General features: G+C 39.3%; 1 protein-coding gene across 1 annotated transcript in view; it reads right to left on the bottom strand.

Moving 5' to 3' along the window:
• The window catches only part of AP4E1 (adaptor-related protein complex 4, epsilon 1 subunit), a 91,879-nt gene extending 72,660 nt beyond the window's left edge, over positions 1–19,219 (bottom strand). The window contains exons 1-5 of the mRNA XM_006895314.1: positions 19,070–19,219; positions 10,431–10,502; positions 8,170–8,293; positions 5,873–5,946; positions 3,742–3,863 (exon numbers count right to left, since the gene is read on the bottom strand). Coding sequence (XP_006895376.1) covers positions 3,742–3,863; positions 5,873–5,946; positions 8,170–8,293; positions 10,431–10,502; positions 19,070–19,219 — 542 coding nt within the window. The remainder of the gene's footprint in view (positions 1–3,741; positions 3,864–5,872; positions 5,947–8,169; positions 8,294–10,430; positions 10,503–19,069) is intronic.
• Positions 19,220–26,511: the final 7,292 nt, after the last annotated feature.

Below are 26,511 nucleotides of genomic sequence, written 5' to 3'. Positions count from 1 at the left end.
TCAGTTCCTTGAGCTTAAGAAATGTTGAGCGAGTTCAGCCCTTTTGATTTTCTGATTCCAACTCTTTGCACATTTCATTGTAATATTTTATTTGTCATCCTGTGCTGCCTTTTGAAATCTTCTACTCAACTCTTTAGTATCTTGAATTCTTCCTTGTGCTTTAGCTTCTCTGCGCTCCAGTGCAATTTTCAGAATCTCTTCTAACATCCATTTTGGTCTTCTCTTCCTCTTCTGTCTTTGCAATGACCATCTGCACTCTTCCTGAATGATACCCTTGATATCCTCCCACAACTCGTCTGGTCTTTGCTCATTAGTGTTCAAGGTCTCAAACCTATTCCTGAGGTGGTTCTGAAATTCAAGTGGGATGAACTCAAAGTCATACTTTGGTTCGCATGGATTTGGTTTAATTTTCCTCAACTTCAGCTTGAACTTGCATATGAGTAGTTGGTGGTCTGTTCCCCATCAACAAACGAATGGCTAGAGAAGCTGTGGTATATTCACACAATGGAATACTATGCTGCACTGAAAAACAAGGAACTCATGCAATATTATTCCAAATGGGGGATCCCGGAGGACATTATGCTGAGTGAAATATCTCAGTCACAAAAGGATAAATACTGTATAGTGCCACTGTTGTAAAACAGGACTGACATCAGGGTTAGGAAGAGACTGAGAAAGATGGGATAATGTACACTGCATTTAAACAGATAAAGGAGAAAACTGTTTAAAAGGGATATGTAATTACTGTCATGACAGGAGTCCAGAACGAAGGCTGCATAGTGCAGTGGACCTGGGGGAAGGGATTGTAAAACAATGAAAAAATTTTTACTTTACTTTTCAAAGAGAAGAGTGTACTGGGGGGAGGGGTGGGTAGGGAGAAAAGTGCAACAATAAATGAATGGAAATCCAAAGTCTCTGTAACATTTCATTGAAATTAATAATAAAAAATGACAGACAAAAAAAAAGATATAGTTTGATGACAGTTGAGTAGGTAATAGATACTTCCGTTACCTAAAATCATGACATCTCAAAATTGATTTTATGGAATGCAATTCTATATGCTCAAGAGCAGAACACTCTCTATTAAATTCCTGACAAATGGGCATCAGACTTTTACTATAAGATGAAATTCCCATTCTCCCAAGGCAAACTATCCAACTGATAAATTCTTTTCACATAAAAATAAAAGCAATCTGCAACAGATTGTCACTAGCATTAATACTACAGTAACTATAAGCTATATCCCAGAGAATTGTCCTTGGGTGTTAACCAAAATTAAACAGTAAGTAAATGAGGTGATTTTTTTTTTAAATTATATAACATCATCATTAATTTCACATGCAAGAAAAATTGTGATAAAGATCATCTAAAAATGGCTAGGAAAGAGAACTTCCAGAAACTGGGCTTAGAAGAGGCTGCAGCACCAAAAATATCACTGTTGATGTCAGATGGATACTGGCTGAAAGCAGAGAATAGCAGAAGAATGTCTATTTGTGCTTTATTGACTATGCAAAGGCATTTGACTGTATGGCCCAAAACAAATTATAGCTACCACCATGAAGAATGGGAATACCATGGAGAACAATACCTAGGCCAAGAAGCTGCTGTCCAGAGTAAAGAAACCATGTTGCTGTTGTTGTTGTTGTTGTTATGTGCCTTCAAGTTGTCAAGTCGCTTGCAACTCATTTACAATAGCCATGAAACCTGCTCTATCACAGTTTAAAATTAAGAAAGTGTGTATCAGGACTGTATCCTTTCTCCATACCTATTGAATTTCTACACTGAACAAATCATTTGAGATCCTGGACTCTATAAAGAAGAATACAGTATCAGGATCAGAGAACAACCTGCATTACGCAGATGACACAATCTTACTTGCTGAAAGATAAGACTTGAAGTACTTGCTGCAGAAAATGAAAACCACAACCTTCAATATGGATTACATGTCAACATTAAGAAAACAAAAATTCTTACAACTGGACTGATGGGTAACATTACGGCAGACAGAGAAGACTGTCAATGATTTCACTTGACTTGGTTCCACATCAACAACCCTGTCTGGAGTCTGTTATTCAAAATGTCTTTCCTAGCCACTGAATTGGACTTTGCCTTGTGAGTGTGTGGGAATATGCAAACAGGGCATGTTAGCCTATCTACAAGGGAATTGGCTATTTTCACCATCCATAAGGGATTGGCTAATTTTGCCATTATATTGAGCAGATCCAACAGAAAAAGAAAATAAGACCTCACCACCAGCAAAGAAGAGCAAGCAAGAGAATGTAACTCATAATTCAAGACCAGAGCAATAGCCATTGCTGCCACAGAGAACCAGAGACCTGCCCTGAGATGGAGCAGACCTTGGGACTGCTATCCCCCACCCCTAAACCCTGCCCTTCAAGGACAGAACCAGAGCTAAGCCAAGAGCCTGTGCCAAAGTTTGTTGGACAACTTTAAGGGGAAGGATGAGACCATTATTAGCAAGACTGAGGACTTTGTAACACTGGCCTAAAGCCGTGAGGTTTAAGGCTGAGACACCTGTGATCACATTTCAGAAGCAGTCCTGACTATATTCTGTAATCTACAGTATAATCCTACTAACCTGGATTATAACCTTTTGAGTTCCCAACATGATTCTGTGTGGTCTGTGACCTATCACATTGGATTTTGGACCCAGTAAAGCAGTAAGATTAGTGTTGAGACGAGTTGAAAGAGTTATGGGAGTGTGGGGACATGTCTGACCTCATAGGTATTACTTCTGGGTTGCTGATGTTGTTGCCGAGGCACCTCCCTTTTGTGACTTGGTAAAGGTCAGATATAACTATCTCCACATGGCATTTGCTCTTTTTATACCTTGGTACAGCAGTCAAGAGATCAGGAGATGTAATTGCACTGAGGAAGTCCGTAATCGGGGACCTCTCCAAATTATCTAGGAGAAATGATGTCAGTTAAGATCTAAAGTGCACCTGATTCAGTCATTTGTTATGCATCTGAATGCTAGACAATAACTAAGGATGACAGAAGAACTGATGCCTTTGAACTGTGGTGTTGGAGAAGAGCACTGAATATCCTATGGACGGCCAAAAAAACCCCAACATCTATGTCTTGGAGAAGGTGCAGTCAGAGTGCTTCTTGGAGACAAGGAAGCTGATGCTTTGTCTCAAATACTTTGGACATGTTGCTAGGAGAGGTTATTCCTTGGAGAGGGACATCATGCTTGGGAAGTTGAAGGGGTGGAGAAGTAGAGGTAGATCCTCAACCAGGTGGGGTGACACAGTGATTGCAGCAATGGGCTTGAATATGTCAGATTGTGAGGATGCTACAGGACAGAACAGTGTTCAGCCTGGTTGCTCAAAGGGTTGCTATAAGTCATACTTGACTCAAGGCACCTAACAATAACAACAACAATCCTTTAGGGAATTTAGGAAATGCTGGTGGCTTAGTCCCTAGCAAGGCGCACTGTTAGCCTAAAGGTCAAGCATCCCCACTGAATGGATATCACCCGCAGCTCCATGGGAGAAAGATAGGCCATTTCCTCCTATTATAATTTCAGCTTTGGAAACCCAGTGGTGGGTCAGCTGTGAGTCAGAACTGACAAGGTGGCTGTGAGTCTGAATTTTCTAGAAGGAACATTCAGTCACCAAGATGTTAAAACACTGCTTTTCACATGACAACAGTGTAGTAAGTGTTCAACCTTTTTTGTTTTGAAAAAATGGTACATACACCTATCAAAAATTTACTTACTTAGAATGTTGCAGTTTCTCTTCTATTAATGGAAGAACAGCTGGAATCATTTCTCGAGGAAAGATCTGGCTGACGATAGTAAGCGCCATACATACTTCTACCAAATTAGTACTCTGTAAATCCTGATACAATTATTAAGCAAAGAAAACATTCAGTGTAAATTTTTAAATCAAGGATGGTGAGTTCAACAATTAAATGATCCTATATACTTAGTAATGTTCTACTAACTTAATTTGTACATTCATGTGTATTTGCATATTTTTACAAGAATGTCCTTATTTCCTTCATTTGTCATTAAATAAAAAGTCAACAAATAAAAAAATTTAAAAATAAAAAGTCAACAAATAGAAAAAAAGACATAAAAGGAAAGTATAGTTTTGTTCTGATTAGTTTCCTTTATTATAACTTTAAGACTTATAAACCAAAGATAAAAGAAGTTTTGTACATTTTTCTTGTTATTTAGCAATAGTAAATGGAAGTTAAAAAGTAATTCCAAAATATGTACAATAAAATGCAAGCACTATTTGGACAAGAACAAACTGGGAGGAGGGTAGAGAGAATAGTGCAACAATGAATGAGTGGAAGCCCAAAATCTCTGTAAATGTTTATGAAAATTAATAAAATATAATTATAGAAAAAAAAATGCAAGCACTCATGTATATGTAGATACATGTAGTATATAAATCATTTGAACAGATTTGAAAACATGTGTTTCAAAGCTCAGAAAAAACCTTAAGCTCCTAAGTAGGATATTGACTTAAAAATCAGAAAATATTCTGTAGGCATTCTTCATTTTATCGTGCTGTAATTTATTGCTCCTCACAGAGAATGCATTTTTCACAAATTCAAAGTCTGTGGCAGCCCTGTGTTAAGTCCATCAGTGCCTTTTCCCAACAACAGAGGCTCACTCTATAGCTGTGAAACATTCTAGTAATTTTCACGGTATCATAAATGTTTTCCTAATGCTACTGCACACTTAATTGACAACAACATAGGTTAAACTTAACTTTTAAACACACTGGGAAATAAAACAATCATTTGCCTTGCTTCACTGTACTAGAACCCTGGCTACGTATCTCCAAGGTGTCCCCGTTCTAGTCTACGTACTCTATTACACACTACACTATACCACACATTTACACAGTGCTCAAAAGACCGCTGAAGATGAACAAGAAAAGCTTAACCATTTGATTCTATCTCATAATCAATTTCATGAAAAGTTTAGCAGAAGAAATACCGTCAAATGTGTATTAAATTGTTTTTATTAATTGTACATTTCACCCACTCTATTGTCCTCTAAAATAACTTTTTAAAATTTAAAGACTTTTTTTCACTCTAAAAAGGATCAAAGCAGAAGATTCCAGCTAGAATAGGCGAAACTATGGAATAAAACTTAAAAGCATAAAAATGGAGCCTTAGCCATTCCACTAATTGCCCTTAGTCCCCCATGCGCCTGGAACAAAACTCAACCCTGTGACTCAACACGGTGAACAATAACGTCAACAAGACGCTTGCTCCTTACAACAATCAATCACAGAAGAGCAAAGGGCAGCATCTGCCCACAGATAAAGCTCAAAAGGCAGGGAAGAGGGAGGACAGAAAAATTAATGGAAATGAGAATCACAGAGAATTAGTAGGAAGAGCATGGCTACCTCGTGGGCAGAGAAATTAATGTCATAAAACAAGATGCACATGAATGGTTGAATGAAAAACTAGTTTTCTTCGTAAATTTTCACTCAAGTCACAAGAAAAAAGAAATTTGAGATTTTAATAATTCCTTTTAATTATCACATTAGAACAGATCCTAGAGGAAACAGACAAAAGCATGGCCTGATGGAAAAGCACACCTGAAATTCTGGGTTATACAATTCCATTTTATTAAATGAAGTATTCATAAATAACAACAGTAATAACTAAAACAGCTACCACTTGAACAATCATTCAATTAACCTTCAAAACTCTGTCAGACGGGTTCTAGTATCATCTCTTCCTTATGTATACAGAAATTAATCTAAAAGTTCTAACTCAACCTTCTCCCAAAACAATTGTTTACCTCCATTATGATTGTGGAGAAATATTCTTGTCTACTGGAATAATTTAATCTTAATATAACTAGCATATAACACAGTACCTTTACAACTGTATTCACAAGGAGAAGCAACAGTTCATGATTTTCATGCAGGAATAAAGAAACTGCCAAATAACCTATAAAAATGAAGGGCAAAGTTTCATTAATGTCTATAAAAAAACACCTTGTCATTAGAAATTACATAAATAAAACATTACATATTTTTAAATATCAAAGATCATTTAAGTCTCAACAGTATATGTAGGCATATGAAAAAAGCTTTATCAAAGGCAAATATTGACAAACTGCAAAATAGGAAATTTAAAAAATCATTAAGATTTCAGATGTTCTTCATCTTGAAGTCTCTCAGAATTATACATTCTGAAGTGACAAAAAGCATTGTGTACCAACTTAAAAAACCAAAAACCAAACTCCGTACCATTAAGTCAGCTCCAAGTCACAGTGACCCAGGGAGCAGAACTGCCCTTAGCGTTTCCAAGGCTATATATAAATCTTTACAGAAGCAAACTGTTTTATCTTTCCCTCTCACAGAAGCTGGTGGGTTCAAACCACTGACCTTTTAGTTAGCGGACTTATTCAACCACAGCATCACCAGGGCTCCTTACCAATTTACACCAAAGAACAAAGCCAAAGCTGTTGAGTTGGTTCAAGTGCACTTCCACTGGGTTTCTAAAACTGCAAATCTTCACAAAAGAAGACTGTCCCCTTTCTCTTCTGTAGTCATACTGCTTACCTTACTGGCCCAATATGTTATATGTTAAACCACCTGGTGGCTTAGTGGTAAGGAACTGAGCTGCCAACACAAAGGTACATGGTTCAAATTCATGAGCTATTCCATGAGAGAACGATGGACTAACTTTTCTTGTACAATTCACTGCCTTTGAAAGCCTGCTGAATGGTCAGCTAAGGCAAGTTCCAACTCAATGACACATAACATTACCACCACCAGGGCTCTTTACCAACTCATTAGAAGTCTTTAAACTTTCTGTGTAAATGTCCACACTGTCAATTACAGTATTCTCTTTTTATATCCAAACATTTAATTATTACAAAAAGCAAGTAGTCGCTCTTATATTTATCAGTAATTTGCTCTCTATTGGTATTACTGAGTAAGCTGCCCAATCAATGAAAGCTATGCATTTACCCATAAAAAGAGATCTCATTTTCTCAATTTGAAGATTCACTTTAAACAAATGCCTCTTTAAGAAACAATGTTATGAAGGCTAACACAAAACATACTAAGAAGTAGATATTACTTAATTACATTAATCAATTGTAATAAAATAAAATGTGTGAATGACTAAAGAAAAACCAGTGTTATGTCACCTAGCACTCAAATTAAAACTAAAACACTGTTTAGTCCCCTAGAGTACTGACTTTAACATGAATAAGTTATCTCATTATTATATCAATACTAAAAAGTCAGCTTAGAACTGAAGGAATTCTTCAATATCATGGCAAATACCATGTACCAGCAGCCCTCAATTTAAGATGAATGACATTTAGGGCCATTTTCCCCTCCTCTGCTTTGGTACATTTTAACATCATTATGCTCATGTAATGTTGTACTGAATAATCTGCAGATGTTATTATTCTCGAGGTAATCCCCAAAGAGAAAATAAAGTTCAAATTTATAAAAACATTGGTAACAAGAGGCAATAATAACAAAAATAAGCAAAATTTAAAAGTTAGATTTATATTAGAACTGATAACAGATATCGGAACAGAACTTCATATGTCAGCAACTACCTGTACAGTCTAGACTCTTTGTGCCTTTTTCTGTCATCTTTAATACTGACAATAATGACAATTTCTTAAGGCAGTTGTTGTTGTTGTTGTTGTTAAGGTGTCATGGAGCCGACTGTGACTCACAGTGACCCTATGTACAATAGCTCTAAACCTTGCCCTAGCCAATCTCACTGTCTCCAACACAACCACCTCCATTACCCCAGTGACTGAGTCAATCCATCTCATCCAGGGTCTTCCCCTCATGCACTGTCCCTGCACCCCTCCAATCATGTCCTTTATGATCAGCTACATTAAAGTATTCACATAAAGTTCACTCATTTAAGTACACAACACAATTATTTTCTCAAATACATGTATCATTATGTAGAACAACTACTTTTTTTATTTTCTACATAACTCTAAAATGTCATGAATTAAGAAAACTCATTTTATTTTGTAGCTTTTGAATTTCTGAAGTATTATTCTAAAGCTTTAAAAGACACTGCAGGTGTTCTAAAAAAAGTACCATGTATCCAGGCTCATTAATTTTATACAATAGTTGAAATTCTAAAAACAATATTAAAATATGAAAGTCTTAATCCCATACCTACCTACTCTCTTTTCAAAGAGGTTTCCTTGTTGTGCCAACTTGATAGCATGTATATAGCCAAAGGAAGCATCATATCCAAGCATTTCACAATATACAAGTCTTACCATACATTCCTTCATCATTTTCTAAAAAGCAAAACACGTAAAGATTGTATAAATAGAAAGTTTTTGTTTTGGGTTGTTTTTTTTTTTAATTTACTGAGAATCTTTTAGTCCTGCCACTGAAGAAATATCTGGACATATTACAATCCCCCATGGGAGATGTTTATATACTGCATGCTACTTACTCCCCAACCAACAGTATTAAATTCAGAAAATTATTTCATTGGTAATTATTTTGATAGTGGCAACATTACAAAATAATTCAAACATAGTTATTTTTAGTATTATATATCCAAGCTATACACTTTTATTATTACGTGTATTACATAATCCTGAGAAAAAAATTTAATCCATAGTCATTTTACTTGGCTTCTAAAAGGAGATACCCACTTCTGAAACACTGTGCCAAATGAAAACATTCACAGGACTCCTACAAGTTGGTGACAATATCTGCACAAGAAACATTTTTCACATTTAAAAAGCAAATGAACTTTCTTCATATGTTGCTGTTGTTATATGCCATCAAGTCACCTGCGACTCACAGCAACCCTATGTACAATAGCTCTGAAGCCTGCCTTATCCTGATTCGGTCTCACTGGCTCTGATACACCTACCTCCATTGCCCTAGTTACTCTATCAATCCATTTCATCTGGGGTTTTCCTCTCCAGGACTGTCCCTCTACCCTTTCGAGCATGATGTCCTTCTCCAGGGATTGGTCCCTCTTGGCCACGTGCCCAAAGTTATGTGAGACAAAGTTTCAAAATCCTAGCCTTCAAGGAGAAACTTGGTTTCACCCTCTCCACGACAGACCTATTTGTTTTCTCAGTGGCTCATGATGGTTCAAGACTCTTCTCCAGCACCATAGCTCAAAGGCGTCAATTCTCCTTCTATTATCCCTAGTCATCGTCCAGCAATAATGCATAGCATGTAATTACAAAGATCATGGCCTGGATTAGGCACACTTTAGTCTCCAGACTGACACTGCTGCTCTTCAGTATTCTGGGTCCTGAGAGCAGACTTTCCCAGTGCAATTCGTTTTTTGGTTTCCTGACTGCTGGTACCAAGAGTGTTGATTGTGGAGCCAAACAAACTAAAGCAGTTAACAATCTACTCTCTTCACCTTCTATCATGATGCTGTCAGTGGGCCCAGTGGCAAGTCTTTCTTTCTTGATGCTGAGCTTCAATCCATATTGAAGGCTGCAGTCCTTGACCCTCTGCAGCAAGAGCTTCAGGACCTCCTCAGTTTAAGCAAGCAGGGTTGTGTCATATGCATAACTCAGTTTGTTGATGAGTCTTCCTCCAATCCGGATGCCATATTCCTCATCATAGAACCCAGCCTCCCAGATGATCTGTTCTGCATATAGATTGAAAAGGTATGGAGAGAGGACACACTCCTGATATACACCTTTCCCAGTTTTGAACCTTCACCTGTTCTGACGAATGCCTCCATGTCCAAGTATACGTTTCACATAAGCACAATCAAATGTTCTGGGATTACTATTCTCCACAGAGTCGGCCACAGTTTGTTGTGATCTACACAGTTAAATGCCCTTGTGTAGTCAATCAAAAACAGATAGACATTCATCTAGTTCTCTCTGCTTTTAGCTGTGATATTTCTAACATTAGCTATAATATCCCTAGTTCCACAGTACCACAGCCTCTTCGAAACCCAGCCTGCACATCTGGCAGTTCTCTGTTGATGTATATGTTATGTTCAATCATTTTATCAGATTACTTTTTTGGGAGAACCATACAGATCTCTTCCTGTCAATTAGCCAGGTAGCTGTTTTCCAAATTTCTTATGACAGTCTGTGAAGTACATCCAGGACTGCATCTGTTTTCTAAACACCTTAGCTGATATTCCATCAATTCCTTATTTTTAGCCAGTATCTTCAGTGTAGGTTAAACTTCTTCCTTCATTACCACTGACTCATGATCATACTCACTTCCAGAAATGACTGTGTTCAATCCATTCCTTTTGTTACAGTATTGTTACCATGTGCCCAGTCAATAATAAAAGCTTAGAGTGTAATATCCAAATTACTACCATCCATAACTGATTATGACGATAATCTTGTTTTTGGCATGTAGGTGCCACATAAGTCCGTAGTATCCAGATTTCAAAGTCAAAGTCTGTTGGCCTTGACATTGCAAACTTACCAGTGTTGTTGTAGGTGCAGAAACAGCTGCTTTCAGACTACTCAGTTCCTGCTGGATTAATTTCTCTTCCTCCTAAAAAAGTAAAATATGTTTGAGTAATTATTATTTTAAAGTTTAACAGTATATCTGAAGGGAAAAGTTGAGTTTATAATCCTGTAAATTTTAAAAAATTACTAAAACAATTTCAAAAACTTTGTGCTTAATATCTGCGCAAAGGCATCTCTCTCCAATTCTCATAATCATCACTTGGAGTATACAGATTTGAAGGCTACTTGATCATTCCTCTTCACTCCATCACTGTCTCCTTAAAAGACTATCTAGTACAAAATGGTTATAGAAACTTAAGTGAACAGAGTTGAAAAGAATGTCCCCACCAGCTGCCTTTCCTTCATTTTTCATCACACTCATCTCTCTCACACGCACACACTCACACAAATACAAAGTGGTCACTTCAACTCTCTGCATTTCACTGTCTCTGTAAGCACTTGAAAAGGAGCCCTAGTGGCATGGTTCTGGGCTGCTAACTGAAAGTTCAAAAGTTCAAATCCATCCATGGATTAGAAGACTAAAGAAAGAGATTACACTCAGCCTCGTCCCATAAACAATATGTTGTTGTTAGATGCCATCAAGTCAAGTATGACTCATAGTGACCCTATGAACAAAAGATCTGAACCCTGTTCTATCGTGTGCCGTCCTAACACTTCCTGACACACAAGAGCCCACTGCAGCAGTCATCATGTCAATCTGCCTTACAGATGGTCTTCTCCTTCACCAGTCCTTCACCCTTCCTAACATCATGTCCTTCTCAAAGGAAAAGCTCCTCCTAGCAACAATGTGGGCCGAAACCTCATCATTCTCGCCTCCAAAGAGCACAGCTGTTGCTTACCTGTTCAATTCTTTTGGCCATCCATAGGATGTTCAGTACTCTTCTCCAACAGCACAGCTCAAAGGCATCAATTATTTTTCTGTCATCCTTATTCACTGTCCAGCTCTCAGATGCGTAGTAAGTGATCAGAAAGACGATGGCCTGAATTAGTGACATTTTTAGTCTTCAAACTGACATTGTTACTTCTCAACAATATGGCGAGGTTCCTAACTGTAGATTTTCCCAGTGCAATGAGTTTCGTTATTTCCTGACTGCTGGTACCAAGGGTGTTAATTTTGGATCCAAGCAAGATGAAGATGTTGACAGTTTCAATCTCCTCTCCATCCTTCATGACGCTGCCTTCATGTCCAGTGGTTAGAATCTTTGTTTTCTTGATATTGAGACGCAATCCATACTGAAGGCTGCACTCCTTGATCTTCTGCAACAAGAGCTCCAAGTCCTCCTCACTTACAGCAAGCAAAATTGTGTCACCTGCATAATGCAGGCTATTGAAGGGTCTCCCTCCAATCCTGACACCACACTCCTCTTCCTAGAGTCCAGCTTCTCAAATAATTTGCTCAGCAAACAGATTAAATAAGTATGGAAAGAGAACACAAACCTGACATACTCCCTTCTCAATTTTAAACCATGAAGTGTTCCCTTGCTTTATTCACACAACAGCCTCCTTCCTGGTCTAGGTATAGGTTCAGCATGAGCACAATCAAGTGCTCTGGGATTCTCATTCTTCTCATTATAAGCCACAACTTGTAGTCATGATCCACAATGTCAAATGCCTTTGTAAATTAAAACACAGTCAATAAAGCAAAAATATTCTTCTGGTATTCCTTACTTTCAGGCAGGATCCATTTGAATCAGCAATGATATCCCTGGTGCCACCGCCTCTTCTAAATCCTGCTTGAACGTCTGGAAATTCCCTGCGTATGTACTGTTCTAGCCATTTTTGAATGATCTTCAGTAGTATTTTGTTTGCATGCAACATTAATAATACTGTTAAGATAATTTCCACAGTCAGATCACCTTTCTTGAGAAGGAAAACAAATGTGGACCTCTTCTAATCCATGGCCAAAAAGCTGTCCTCCAAATTTCCTGGTATGTGAGTGCTAACATAAAGATTTGCAGACTTTCAGATAGGCAAAGAGATGGTTAAAATATTGTTATATGCAGATGATGTGACAGTGTACATAAAAAACTCCAAAGACTCAACAAAAAACCTGTTAGAGCTAGTAGCCAATTTAGTAGAGTGGCAGGATATAAGATCAAAATCCAAAAATCAGAGGGATTCCTCTACAGTAACAAAGATAACTCAGGGGATGAAACCAAAAAAGCAATACCATTTACAAGTCAACCACAAATTGAGATACTTGGGAATGAACCTAACTAGAGATACAAAAAACCTATACAAATAAAGCTACAGAACATTTCTGCAAAGCACAATGAAAGACCTAAAGACATGGAAAAAAATGTGTCCTCTTCATGGATAGGAAGACACAAGAGTGTGAAAATGACACTCCTACCAAAAGGAATCTACATATTCAATGCAATCGCAATCCAAATTCATTTTTCAAGGAGATCAAAAGGGAAATTGTCGGGGGGGAAAAAAAGGGAAATTGTCACGTTTATTTGGAGGCAAGAGATTCCGAATAAGCAAAACACTTCTGAGAAACAAAAATGAAGTGGGAGGTATAGCACTCTCTGATCTCAAAACCTACTATACAGCAGCAGTAACCAAAACAGCATGGTACTGGTACAATGACAGGCATATCGATCAGTGGAACAAAACTGAGAATCCAGAAACAGACCCAGATATGTATGGTCAACTGATACTAAACAAGGAAATAAAACTATCAAATGCGGAAATGACAACCTCTTCAACAAATGGTGCTGGCAAAACTGAACTGCTACCTGCAGAAAGCTGAAACAGAATCCACATCTCACACCATACATAAAAATCACCTCAAGGTGATTTACTTGGGAGTAAAGCCCAAAACCATAAAGATCATAAGAGATAAACTGGGACCAAGCTTACAAGCCCTAGACTATAGTATAAAGAGACTGTCAAATACAGCCAGACATGTACAATCTGAAGGGGGTAAAATTGATGAATGGGACCTTCTAAAGATTAAATAAATGCCTATGTTCATCAAAAACTTATCCCAACAGGGTGAAAAGAAAACCTACTGACTGGGAACAAATATTTGGCAATACCATCTCAGACAAGAGTCCTGGAATGAAATTGAATACTCCTGGGCCTCCACAAGAAAAAGACTGATAACCCAATTACAAAATGGGCAAAAGACATGGAAAGAATTTTCACAGAGGAAGATATTCAAATGGCCAACAGACATATAAAGAAATGCTCCAAATCACCTGCAATAAGAGAGATGCAAATCAAAACCACAATGAAATACCCTCTTAAGCCAGTAGCAGTGGCAAGGTTTAATAGGAGAACTAGTAATAAATGTTGGAGAGGATGTGGTAAGATAGGAACTCTTACACATTGTCGGTGGGATTGTACAATGGTACAACCACTCTGGAAGCAGTTTGGTGTATCCTCATAAAGCTGAGCATAGAAATTCCATATTACCCAGTTATTCCATTGCTTGGAATATACCCCAAGAAAATGAGAACTGAGGTTCAAATGCAAACTTGTACCAATGTTCATAGCAGCATTATTCACCAAAGCAAGAGCATGGAAACAGCCCAGATGTCCAACCACAAACAAATGGATTGAGAAGTTGTGGAATACACAATGGAATACAGCATACAGGAGCAACTACCTAATTTGGGAGGGACTGGAGAGCATTATGCTGAGTGTACTAACTCAGTCCTACAAGGACATTACTGTATAAAACTATTATTGTTGAATGAGTATGAGGATCAAAGGCAGGGGGAAGCGTAGAAATAGAGGGTGATGATGGGTGGTAGGTTGTTAATCTTAGGGTTGACAATTCAGTGGAAGGGTGGGTGAAGGAAATGGGAAGGATCTTTGTGAAAAACAACTTATTCAAACTTTGCAAATAAATCAGAATAAAGTAAAAAAAAAATAAAAATTATTTACAGCCTTGAAAAACCTAAGGGACAGTTCTACTCTGGTGTATATGGTTTCTTTAAATCAGAATCAACTCACAGGGTTTTAAACAATAAAAAAATGGCCCACTTTTTTTTGACTGACATAAAGATATCCTTAAGTTACATACACACAATAAGTCAGTGCTCACTAAGTGGCTAATCAACAACTATTGTTATTGTTGTCATTATGTGCTTGTTGAATTGCCTGCAACTCATAGCAACCCTATGTTCAACAACTCTGAAGCCTGCCCTGTCCTGATCCAGTCTCACTGACTCTGTCACACCTACCCACATTGCCCTAGCTACTGTCAATCCATCTCATCTGGGGTTGTCCTCTCCTGCACTGTACCTCCACCCTTCTAAGCATGATGTCCTTCTCCAAGGACTGGACCTTCCTGGCAATATGGCCAAAGTATGCGAAATGGAGTTTCAAAATCCTAGCCCCCACGCAGAAACTTGGTTTCACTTTCTCCAAGACAGACCCATTTATTTTCTTGGTGGTCCATGGTATGTTCAAGACTCTTCTCCAGCACAACTCAAAAACATCAATTCTCCTTCTGTCTTCTTTAGTCACCATCCAGCTCTCTGATGCACAGCAAGTAACTTCAAAGACCATCACCTGGATCAGGCACACCTTAGTCTCCAGACTGACATCGTTGCTTCTCAGTACTTTGGAGAGGTCCCTCCCTGAGAGCATGTTTTCCCAGCACAATCTGTCTTTTGATTTTCTGACTGTAATAACTATTAGTGAAGTAAGTTTACTCTTGAAGCCTTTATATATGGTTTCAAACTTAAAACCAAAAAAACAAAAAAAAACACTTGTTTTAATTTTTCTTCAGCACTTTGTAAAAATTATCAAATGATGCAATACTAACATAAGAAATACCAAATTTACAAATAATGAGATAATGAGTTTGGAGGATAAAGCAGATGCTCTCCAGAAAAGATTATCTTATTCTAGTTTAAAGAGACCATTTTAAACTTTTGAGCATATTGTTTTTCTTCTGACATTTTCATTGCAGTATCGTCACATGTATACTTGTTTTAAACCTAAGACAGATGATCAATTTCTTGGAAGAAGAAAATACACTTTTCTCTATTTTCACTTGTAGATAACATATTTCCTAAAAATCTGCTGAGTGCAGGTTTAGTGTCTCTATTCTACCTCCTAATTCAATACATATTGACAACCTCTTAAAAGCGTAAAACCTTCTAAAACATAACAAGTCTTTAATGACCTGGAGCAACAAAGGAAGAAAATCAGGAGGAGGAGGATATGGAATGTGTGGCTAATTATTTCCATGTCTCCTCTGCCATGAAACCAAACACCTAGCCACCATTTCTGAGCATTCTGAGCAAAGATTCTAAAACAGAACCCTGATCAAAAGGGGAAAACACAGCACAGAATTTAAAATTCTTATGAGAGTAGAAAGATTATTCCCTCAGGAAGGAGTCAGCTATTCTCAGGTTAACAGTGAGAACTAGTCAGCATGACCAGAATAAGACCAACACCTTGACTTGTAGGCACACAACCATCACCTAGATAACCTAGGAAAACAAAGATACAGTCTACGTCTTCTTTAGAAAAAATTCTCCTCAGCGTCCATACAGACAGGAAGATCTGGGAAGCTCAAATCCCTTGCCTCCTATATACTAGCATATAATAAAACTCAGTTTCCACCTGACATTTGTCTCTAAGACTGGCTTTCAGCAGCAGGTGGCAGATATGATGCTTAGCAGTAACATCCTCATGTCCAGAACAAAGACGAAAGAAAAGAAAAGCTGTATAGAAACAATTAGTCCAAAGGGCTAAAGGACCATGCAGACCAGTATTTCCAGGGTCATGAAAGCAGGAAAGCCAAACAGTACCCTGCTACCAATGCTGATCCCTCTAACTACAGGAAAGGACTTGGATAATGGGGGGAAACATGAAAATATTCTCTGTCTCTGTCTCTCTCTCACACACACACACACACACAGTCAGGCTAATTGGTATTAGAGAAATTGATGGAATCCCTGAGACTATGGCCCTTTGTCACCTTTTGAGCCTGGAACAAAACTCACCCCTTCCCCCACCTCAGCTTAACTTTCAGGCAAACAATTCATGTCTACAAGAGGAACACTACCAGGGAGGCACTCATTTCTTGGGATAATCAACAATATAAGGTCAAAAGAGTAGCATCTGCCAAACATTAAAGTCCAAAACGCAGGAAAGGGTAGGATAGGAGGATTAATGGAAATAGGAATTAAAGGGAAGAAGAGGGAAGTGTGTGATCACATTATGGGTATTATAATTAATTTTTCAATGCAAATGTGTATTGAACAAATTCACGGAAAACCAAAATGCTCTGTAAACATCTACTCAGATTACAACAAAAAACCTGAAAAGCAGAGTAGTAAATAGATACATATACACATACATATGGGTATACACATAAACACACACTCAACAAACCCAGACTCTGGTGGTATAGTCTGTATAATCCACCAGCCGTTCCTCAGGAGAAAGAAAGGCAGTCTACTGTTATGCAATTTATAGCCTTCAAAACCCACTGAAAGGTCAGCTATGAATTGGTTCTTACCAACTCAAGTTGCACTGTCAATTCAAAAGCTCATAGTGTAAATCGACCAGCTGCCCAGAGGACAAAGATGGGCCACTTTCTCCCACATGATTCACAACTTCTGAAAACCCATTGGAGGGTCACCTATGTGTCAGTTTCAACTCCACGGCACATAACAACAAACTCTGTGTGTGTGTGTGTGTGTGTGCGCGCGCGCGCGCGCGTGTCACACACACACATACAGAAAGACATAAAATGTATGTCTATGAGGGAGCTCTGGTTGATTAAAGGGTAAAGAGTTGTGTTACTAACCCAAAGACAGGCAGTTCAAATCCACCAGTCACTTTGTGGGAAAAAGATATACAATCGCCTCTCGTGCAATTTACGGCCTCTGAAAAGCTGCTAGAGGGTCAACTATAAGCTAGTTAAGACTCCACAGCACATAACAATATGTATATGTATAGGCATAGGTATATACATATGACATACACGGAGAGACTGACAGTTGACCACCAGGTTTTTGGAGGTTGTAAACTGCACAGGAGGAAACTCTGCGTATTCCTCTCAAGGATTCAAATCTCTTGCATTTGGGTTGTCAGCGCAACTCCTTAGTGGCTAAACCAGCAGCACTTCCTATACATACTTAGACACATTTTAATACACCCAAGATCACAGCGTTATGACCGGAAGTGGCCTTAGGGTAAATTTTAACTATGTTTTGTAATCTTCATTCTCCTCTTCCTTTTTCTGTCCAGGGTTATTTGGAAGCAACTTCTTCCATCCCTTTAGATTCCCAGAAGGAATGAATGTAAGATGATCAGTCATATTTAGTACTTGCTAACACTTTAAGTTTTTTATCTCTCATTGTATAACTTGTTCTATAGTATATGATGCAGCAGGAAGTCAGACTATACTTCTACAAACTCAGCTCCTCTTCACCAAAATAACTGCAGAGTCAAAACGGACTCAATGACAAGTGGTCATTGGCCAGAAAAAGTATTGGAAAGTAAGTAACAGACATCAAAACAATAATTTTTTAAAATTATCTGCTTTTAGGATATTTTTGTAATTTGCCTTCAATGACTGAAAAGCACAACTACTTCTATTATAACAAGAAAGTTGATACATTGTAACAAATACAAACTGTGTAGAAACTGTTAATTAGGAACCTAATTGGCTATGTAAACTTCACCAAGGACAGGATACAAAAACTTCCACTTCTTACAAGATTTTACTTATTTAAATGGGCAGGTAACAACTACTTATTAACATTATTGTGTTTACTTTGGGCATGTTGTTAGAAGGGGCCCCTCTTTCACAAAAGTCATCATGCTTTGAAAGGTGGAAGTTCAATGTAGGAAAGAAAGAATCCACAGAGTGACTTTTAATAGTGGCTCAAGTGTATTGGAAATAATGAGGATAGCATAGGATAGGGCAAGGTTCAGACCTGTTCATAGTGTCGCCATGAGTCATTGTGGAGTCTATAGTACAGAACAACAATATTGAGTTTACAGCTTCTGAAAACACACTGGAGGGCCAGGTGAGTCTGTTCTGACTGAGTTACAAAGCCTGTTTGAGGTAGAGACTTACTCAGCAAATTTTACATTTTGGGAAAACTGTTTTTTCTTTGTCCAAATTGTTGGTCTAACCTAAGAACTTCAAGCTGTCCCCAAAGATATTCAGCAGCAAGGTCAAGCAGCAGGGTCTGGGTGTGTGACATCCAGCAGCTCAAAGGACTGAGGGAGAAGCAGAGTCGAGAAGAGCAGGGGAAACTGTCTGGCATTTCATGGCATTTGTTAATTTTAAACACATGGCATCTCATCTAGTTTTCAAAACAATCTGTGAGTTATTTCTTTTACTTTTTTGTAAAAAGGTTGGGAAGCTCATCGAAGCTCACAGACATTAAAAGAATTTGCCTCAGATAACAAGTCAGCACCAAGTACTGGATTGCACACCCGGCCTCCCTGTTTTCTGTCAGATGGTTACAGCAGGAGTCCCGATCCCTGCTGGAGAACCAACTCTGGAGGTGCCAAAGGCCCAGGGGTCTCGCTGCCCGCCAAAGAGCCCCCGGCGCCGGGGCCTCGCCCGGAACCCCTGACCTCCCGGACCTGCGGGGCACCTACGTGCTTGGAGGTGAGGGCAGTGATGCCGCGGACGAGGCTACCCAGCCGCGAAGAGAAGGAGGTCTTGGCCGCCGCGGCGCCACCACCCAGCTGGTTCTGCAGGAAGAGCCCCGGCAGCGCCGTCAACGTCTTCTCCACTATGTCGCTCATCGCCGCCTTGGCCGCCGCCTGCACTCCCGTTGCCGCCCAGCCTCATGCCCGGCCCCGCCACAGACGCCGGCCCGGCCTCCGTAGGCACTTCCTGTTTGTTTGAAAAAGAAAACTTTATTCGCGTCCTGCACGAACAGGCTCACTGATGTTCTCAAACGTGGCCGCCAGAGGGCACAAGAGTCCGCAGAGAAAAAGTCACTCGTCCAAGCTGATTCGCACGCGTGGAATCCGAGATTCCCGATTTCCGTCGCAAGCCCAAAACCTGACAGTCCTTTGAATTCTCCCGAGGAAGCCGTTTAAAGCCCGTTCATTATCAGCCACTGCAGTCCTTGGGGCTGCACCGACAGGTACACTAAACTCCCTCCTTCGACCACTTCTCAGTCTTGCAACACCGTGGACACAATTCGCCCACTTCCCTTCGTCACTCTCTGTAAAATGGGTTCACCAGGGTGCCTGGCAGGTGCTCCTGGAGTTGCTGGGCCACGTGTTGCTAAATGAACCACACTACTTCTTAGAAAGCCCGCTGTGCACAAAGGTTCAAAGTAGCTACCAGACACCTGGCAGATAGCAGTCAGAGTTTAAACGTCCCTTTCCTGGGGCAGCCGTCTCTGGTCCGGTGGACAAGGTCTGTCCTTATCCTGTACACCCTATCTCTCTGTACTCGGTTCTTTTTTAGTTTATATCAAATCACAGCAGGCATGAAATGTTTATCTCCTCTAACATGCCCAGGAGCAACAGTGTCAATTTAAAGACTTAAGGTGCACCAGATTCAAGTCATGGTCTTTTCAATTACTTTCTATGATCAGAAAGTTAGACAGCGAATAAGGACGACAGAAAAAGAATCAATGCCTTTGAGTTGCGGTGTTGGAGAAGAGTACTGAATATCCCATGGATGGCCAAAAGAACAGATATGTCTTGAAGGGAAAAAAATGCAACCAGAGTGCTCCATAGAGGCAAGGATAGTAAGGCTTTATCTCATATACTTTGGACACATCGCCAGTCCTTGAATGGGACAACATGCTTGGAAATATAGAAGGCGAGTGAAGGAGAGGAAGACCCTCAATCAGATGGATCAACACAGTGACTGTAGCACTGGGCTACAGTGTTTATCACAGTAGTTTATAAACTACTGAGTTTATCAAGGATGATGAAGAAGGCACAGGATAGGATAAGGTTCATTGTTCACAGGGTTGCTATGAGTAATGAGCAGACTCAAGGGCGCCTAACAACAGTGACTCCCACAGCTATGCCATATGCCTTATTTACAGTATTAGCCAACTATCTAAATCCCTTTGGTGGGCCACAATCACTTCATATTTGCATGTTGTTGTTAAGTGTCATTGAGTCGTAGGACTCATAGGGACCCTATGAAGGAGAGTTCTCAACACTTGTGTGACTTTCATCCTCTCTATTACGGAAGTGGATGCCACTCCTCCTTCCATGCTTGTTTTAATCGGGGAGCTCCACCAAACACTGTCCACCATGGGTAACTGTTAACGCATTTGACACATCAGTGTCACAGTGTTCGGCTTCACAACAACCACAAGTTACCTCTGTATGGCAAGTGGACACATCAGGGCTATACAACCTAGAAGATTGTTTGATCAAGTTCTATCCAAGCATGCTGTTTCCTTTTTTTTTTTTTTTTTTAACTAATCACATAGTGAAAATCCCAAAGAAAGGTTGTTGTTAGCTACTATCAGGTTGAGTACAATGCATAATGATTCTATGAGCAACAGACCTGAACCCTGTCCTATCCTGTGCCATCCTCACCATCTCTGACACACTTGAGCCCATTGCTGCAGTCACTGTGTCAATCCACCTAATTGAGGACCTTCTACTCTTTCACCAAGACTCCACCTCTCCAAGCATGAAGTCCATGAGATAAAGTTTTATCACCTTTCACCTTCTCCAAGATGTACCTGTTCCTTTGGCAGTGCATCAGATATTCAGTACACAGTTCCAACACCACAGCTCAAAGGCATCAGTTCTTCTCCAGTCATCCTTATTCGTTTTCCAGTTCAAAAGCATAGCAAGTGATTGAAAAGACTATGGCCTGAATGAGGTGGACCTTTGTCCTCAAACTGACATCATTACTCCTCATTAATTTGGACAGGTCCCTGACTGCAGACTTTCCTAGTACAATACCTCTCTTGACTGCTAGCTAGTACCTGAGGTGTTGTTTGTGGATCCAAATAAGATGAAGTTGTTGACAGTTTCAATCTTTCCCCATTTATCACAATGTTGCCTGTTGATTCAGTGGGGAGAATTTGGGGGTGGGGGTTGAAGTTAAGATCCAATTCATATTGAATACTATTGAATACTGTCTTCTTTGATCTTCTGCAACAAGCACTTCAAGTCCTCCTCACTTTCAGTAAGATTGTGTCATTTGCGTAAAGTAGGTTATTCATCAGTCTTCCTCTGATCCTTCTGCCACATCCTTTTTCATAGAATCTATCTTCTTGAATAAGAACCAGGTAAAGTCATCCACTTCACCTCAGACACGCACAGAAAACTAACACAAACCCCATAGCAGCATATGGAGTGCAGAATTAGACTTGATTTCATAGACATTTGCAACATTTTAAAACAATGCCGTTGTTCCTTGCTAATTTTTTAAATAGCTATTTCTCATCTTTTTTAAAAACCAAATTAACATATAATAGTTTCGCTGTTATTATTTTCAAGCTAATATTATTTTCAGGTTCATTAGTAAATATTTTTCTATTATTTTCTAGTCCAATCAGTATCTGTAGATATAAACAACCTAAACAAAAGCTCTTTTGAGTCCTCAGTAACTTCCAGGAGTGTAACCAGATTTGGAAACTAAAGTTTAAGAGATATTTATCTAGTATATAGTAATAGACGCTCAACTGTTATTGAAGAGATTATATGAATCACTCAATCACATCAATCACTACATGAGTAAAAACAAAAAAAAATTTTTTTAAAGTTAGAATTAGGATGGATGTTGCAAGGAAAGAAGACAGAAATCTTGAAAAAGAAAGACTTTGGGGTGGGGGGACTGACCAGATTATGAATAGGAAATTGTCACAACATCCAGAGCTTTCTAACCTACGGCTCCAGCACTATTCCGCCTTCCTTTAGCCCCTACCTCTTAGCAGTGAGCACTGAAAATAGAGCAAAGAGAGCTATGTCAAAAGCCTGGTGGTTCTGGGGGTAAGAAAGCTGCTGAGACTGAGTTGTAGAATGCTGGGGTGGGAAAATTATTTGGACGTCAGCCACAAATCCAATCAACTCACACAAAAGCAAAGAAAACTAAGACCTGACTGTGGAAGCCACTTGGCCAAAGTCACACGACTTCAGGCAAAGACCTAAAATTGTCGCCCTAAGTCTAAACTTGGAGCCTGGAACATTTCCCCCATACTTTCACGGCGCTAAGAGTGAGGCTGTGGCTTCCTATTCTGAGACTCTACTTCTGTGTCCTGCCTTAAAATGAAGGGGCTGTACATTCTCTCTTCTAAGCTTGCAATTTTGGACCTTCCCTCCCCCCTTATAAATATACACTCTTCTTCCTTCTCTTCCCATCTCCAACGTCATCCCAGGTAATTTCACTCTTAATGGCATACTATCATAAGGATTAAGCCCTGAGTTTCCTTTTGACTCTTCCAGTCAGGAAGGGAGGTGGCTGTCATCAAGCTGGACACTTGTCAAGAAGTGACATAAAGTTTTGAGAAGGTGCAGTGGTCTCAGGATGGCAGGGATACAAACTAATATATTGTTCACGAGAATATCGCAAGTTTGTCAAGAAGGGCTGTCTCATTTGGGAATATATAGGAACTGGTAATGTGATGTTGTTAGGTGTCATCGAGTCAATATCTACTATTAGTAATCTCATACAGTAGATTAGAATGCCCACAGAGTTTTCTAAGCTGTAATTTTTATATGGGCAGATTGATAAGTCTTTCTCTGTAGACTTGAATCCTGTGGGAGGATTCAAACCACCAACTTTTAAGTTGGTAGCCTAGCACTTAACTTGTTTTATCAGGGCTTCTTACAGAATCCAAACCAAACCCACTACCCTCTAGTTGAGTACAGCCCAAAGCATCTCTATTCAACAAAGCAGAATTTCCTTATACTATTTCCAAGGTTATAAATTCTTGACAGACTTGAACAGTGGCATCTTTCTTTCTTGTGGATTTGACCTGCTTACCTGTTTAGTTCCAAGCCATGGTCTTTGCAATTATTTGCTATGCATCAGAAAGCTGGATAATGACTAGGGATGACAGAAAGAGAATTGATGCCTTTGAGGTGTGGTGCTGGAGAAGAGTATTGAATATACCATGGACTGCAAAGAAAATGAACAGGTTCAGCCTGGAGAGGGTGAAACTAGGCTGCTCCTTGGAGGCAAGGATTCTGAAGCTTCATCTGACATACTTTGGGCATGTTACAAGGAGGGACCAGTCCTTGGAGAGGGACATCATGCTTGGGAAGGTGGAAGACAGTGCAAGAGAAGAACCTCGATGAGATGAATTGATTCAATTACTGGGGTAATGGGGGTAGATGTGTCAGAGACAATAAGATTGATACAGGATAGATCAAGGTTTAGGGCTGTTGTACAAAGGGTCACTATGAGTTGCAGGCGACTCGATGGCACATAACAACAAACAACAACCTGTTCAGTTGTTTAACAAGCAGCACCATCAATGTTCCTTATAGATACTATAAAAGTATGTTTTATAATGCTTTCCTTCAGTGTCTTTCCTCAACTGCCTTGTGTAAAAATGTTTACTTCTTTAGAATAAGTGCTGCATTTATGTTAAAATTTCTAAATATGTAAAAATTACCCCGAGAAAAGTCTTCCTCTGTTTTCATCAACCATTCATCCACTTCCCTTCTCTAGAATTATCTGCTGTGATCTATTTTTCTGAAATATTTTGTACATAAATACAGATCTTATTTTGAAAGGTCTATATTGCATTCCCATAGCTACAGAGAATACAATTCACTTGTTTCCAAGATTCCTCTCTAGGGAGTCGTTCCTTTGTGTAACATTTCACTGAAATTCTCTATCTCAATGGACAAGACTAGGGAAAACAGTCAACATTTGTCCATGTTCATTTCTCTAAGTGTTACCACACTTGTCCCAGCAGTGGTCCTGTGCCACACCAACTCCAAGGGAGTCTGCATGACAAAATCACCCGATTGAGGCGAAAACTTCAAGGAAGTCAGCCTCTCGGAACGTGTGCTTTCTCCATGATTGTTCTTGGCCTTTCTGTAATTTCTCTTCTATTGTCTCTTTGTGTTTTCTATGTGGGACAGGGGGAGAAGGCTGTGTTCTTTACACAAAGTGTTCCCACTAAAAGTTTGTTAGATGTTCCCAGAAAGAACTAAATGGAGGTGACGACTTTGATACGCAAACATTACCTCCGGTTCTTTTAGCATTACTAAAACTTCTCAAGAATAATATAATTTTAGGGGAATCTATGGATGCATTATAACAAAAAGAATTAATGGTGGAAATCCCAAAGATTTCTATAATCCCAGAGATTCCTAGATTTCTAGGGCTTATAAGAACTCCTTCAGAGGAAAAACCCAAACCCTTGCCCCCCACCATGAGAACACCAGGTGGAAGAATTGTTTATCTGTTAGGTAATGGTTGTTTGTGGCAGCTCCCTATTGGGAGAGGCCCTTACAGAATTCCAAAGCCTACAGATAAACCTCTTCCATATACTAGAGAATATAATGAATTTAATGCAAAACACCCTGGTGGTTTTTGTGTCTTGGGATATATTTTTCAAAAGGTTTGAAAGTGACCAGAGGGAAGATGTTATGAGAGGTATAGGCGGTAAAATAAATCATGAAACATGAGATTGGGATGATGAATTTAGGCGATACTATGACCCAAAACATCTTTTGTATGAACCTAAACCCCCTTATTGAGATAGTGATCACCCCTGAAATAATGAAAGGCGTAAAATTGTTGTCTCTTGAATGGAAATAAATAATATTGTAAATTCAGCTAAAAATGTAAAATGTATCAGCTTAAATTTAAAATGTAACTTTTTTACTTTGTAACTTTGTAACCCAAACAAGTTGAAGAACAGGTTTAAAAAGAAAATGTTTAAGCAAAAAGCCATTGTCTACCAAGCTCTCCAATTACCAAGGAACCATGACCATAAAGAATAGCTATGTGCAAAAAAATAATGTAAACTTTATTCTTACTTTTGTTGTCTTTTTGGCTATTGTTAAGCCCCTAATTGTAAAAATGGGATATAAAAGTATCATGTAAAATTCAATAAGGAAATGACTTAGAATTAAAATCATCAAGATCACTTGACTCTTTGTCTTGTGTTCTTTCATCGTCCCTTCGCCAAACTTCTACCCACTTTCGTGTTCCCTCTTCGAGACCCTAGACCTCAGGCTTACAAGCCCCTCCCGACTGGAGCAGCCCGTGGCAGTCCTGGGAGCCACTGGACTCTTACATGTTCATATCCCCAGTTCTAATTCTTTATCTTAACCCTTGAGTTGCACAAATGGCCGAACACTTCACTATGACTCAAAGGGTTGGTAGTTGAAACCCACCCAAAGGTGCGCCAGGAAATAGACCTGGTAATATGCTTCCAAAGGTCCCAGCTGTGAAAAATCTCATGGAGCAGTTCTCTCTTTCACACACAGGATCACCATGAAGGAGAATATGCAAAATCAACTCACAGCAACATCCTGGTCAGACTGGACTTGGTTTTTGTTGGGTTTTCTAACCTGAGTCATCTATCCTATTTCCAGTGCTCTGGTGGCTTAGTGGTAAGGAATTGTGCTGCTGACTCAAAGGTAGGTGGTTCAAATTCACCAGCTGTTCCACAGGAGAAAGTTGGACAGTCTCCTCACGTGTGATTTAGTGCCTGTGGAAACTCACTGGAGAGTCAGTGATGGGTCAGTTCTGACTCAACAGTACTCAACAACTACTGAACTTGATTTAACTTTCTTCATCCCTTTGGGTTTGAAAATTGTGATGGTCTATCCAGAAAGCCCTTGTCAATTCTTTCCATAATTTGATTTCTCACTCAAGTTACTTCAGTTTACCCAAATATACCTTCGCTCTTCCATTTCCCCTACTACCATATTTTTTTTTAATTTTTTATTTCTTTTTTATTGGGAAAAACATATTGGGGGTACAAGGAGGTGAGGGATGGCGGCCAGGAAGGGTGAGGATGGGCCAGGATGCAGTTGCAGAGCTGCACAGTTTGGTTGGTGGGGGGAGCAGGTGAAGGAAATGATGAGGGTCCAGTGGGGACCAGATGCTACAGAGGAATGACAAGCATTTTCCAATA

Source organism: Elephantulus edwardii, unplaced genomic scaffold, assembly GCF_000299155.1.
Source record: "Elephantulus edwardii isolate Elephantulus edwardi_28Jun2011 unplaced genomic scaffold, EleEdw1.0 scaffold00164, whole genome shotgun sequence".
NCBI classification, from domain to species: Eukaryota; Metazoa; Chordata; class Mammalia; order Macroscelidea; family Macroscelididae; genus Elephantulus; species Elephantulus edwardii.
This window is presented reverse-complemented; position numbering and strand designations above follow the sequence as displayed.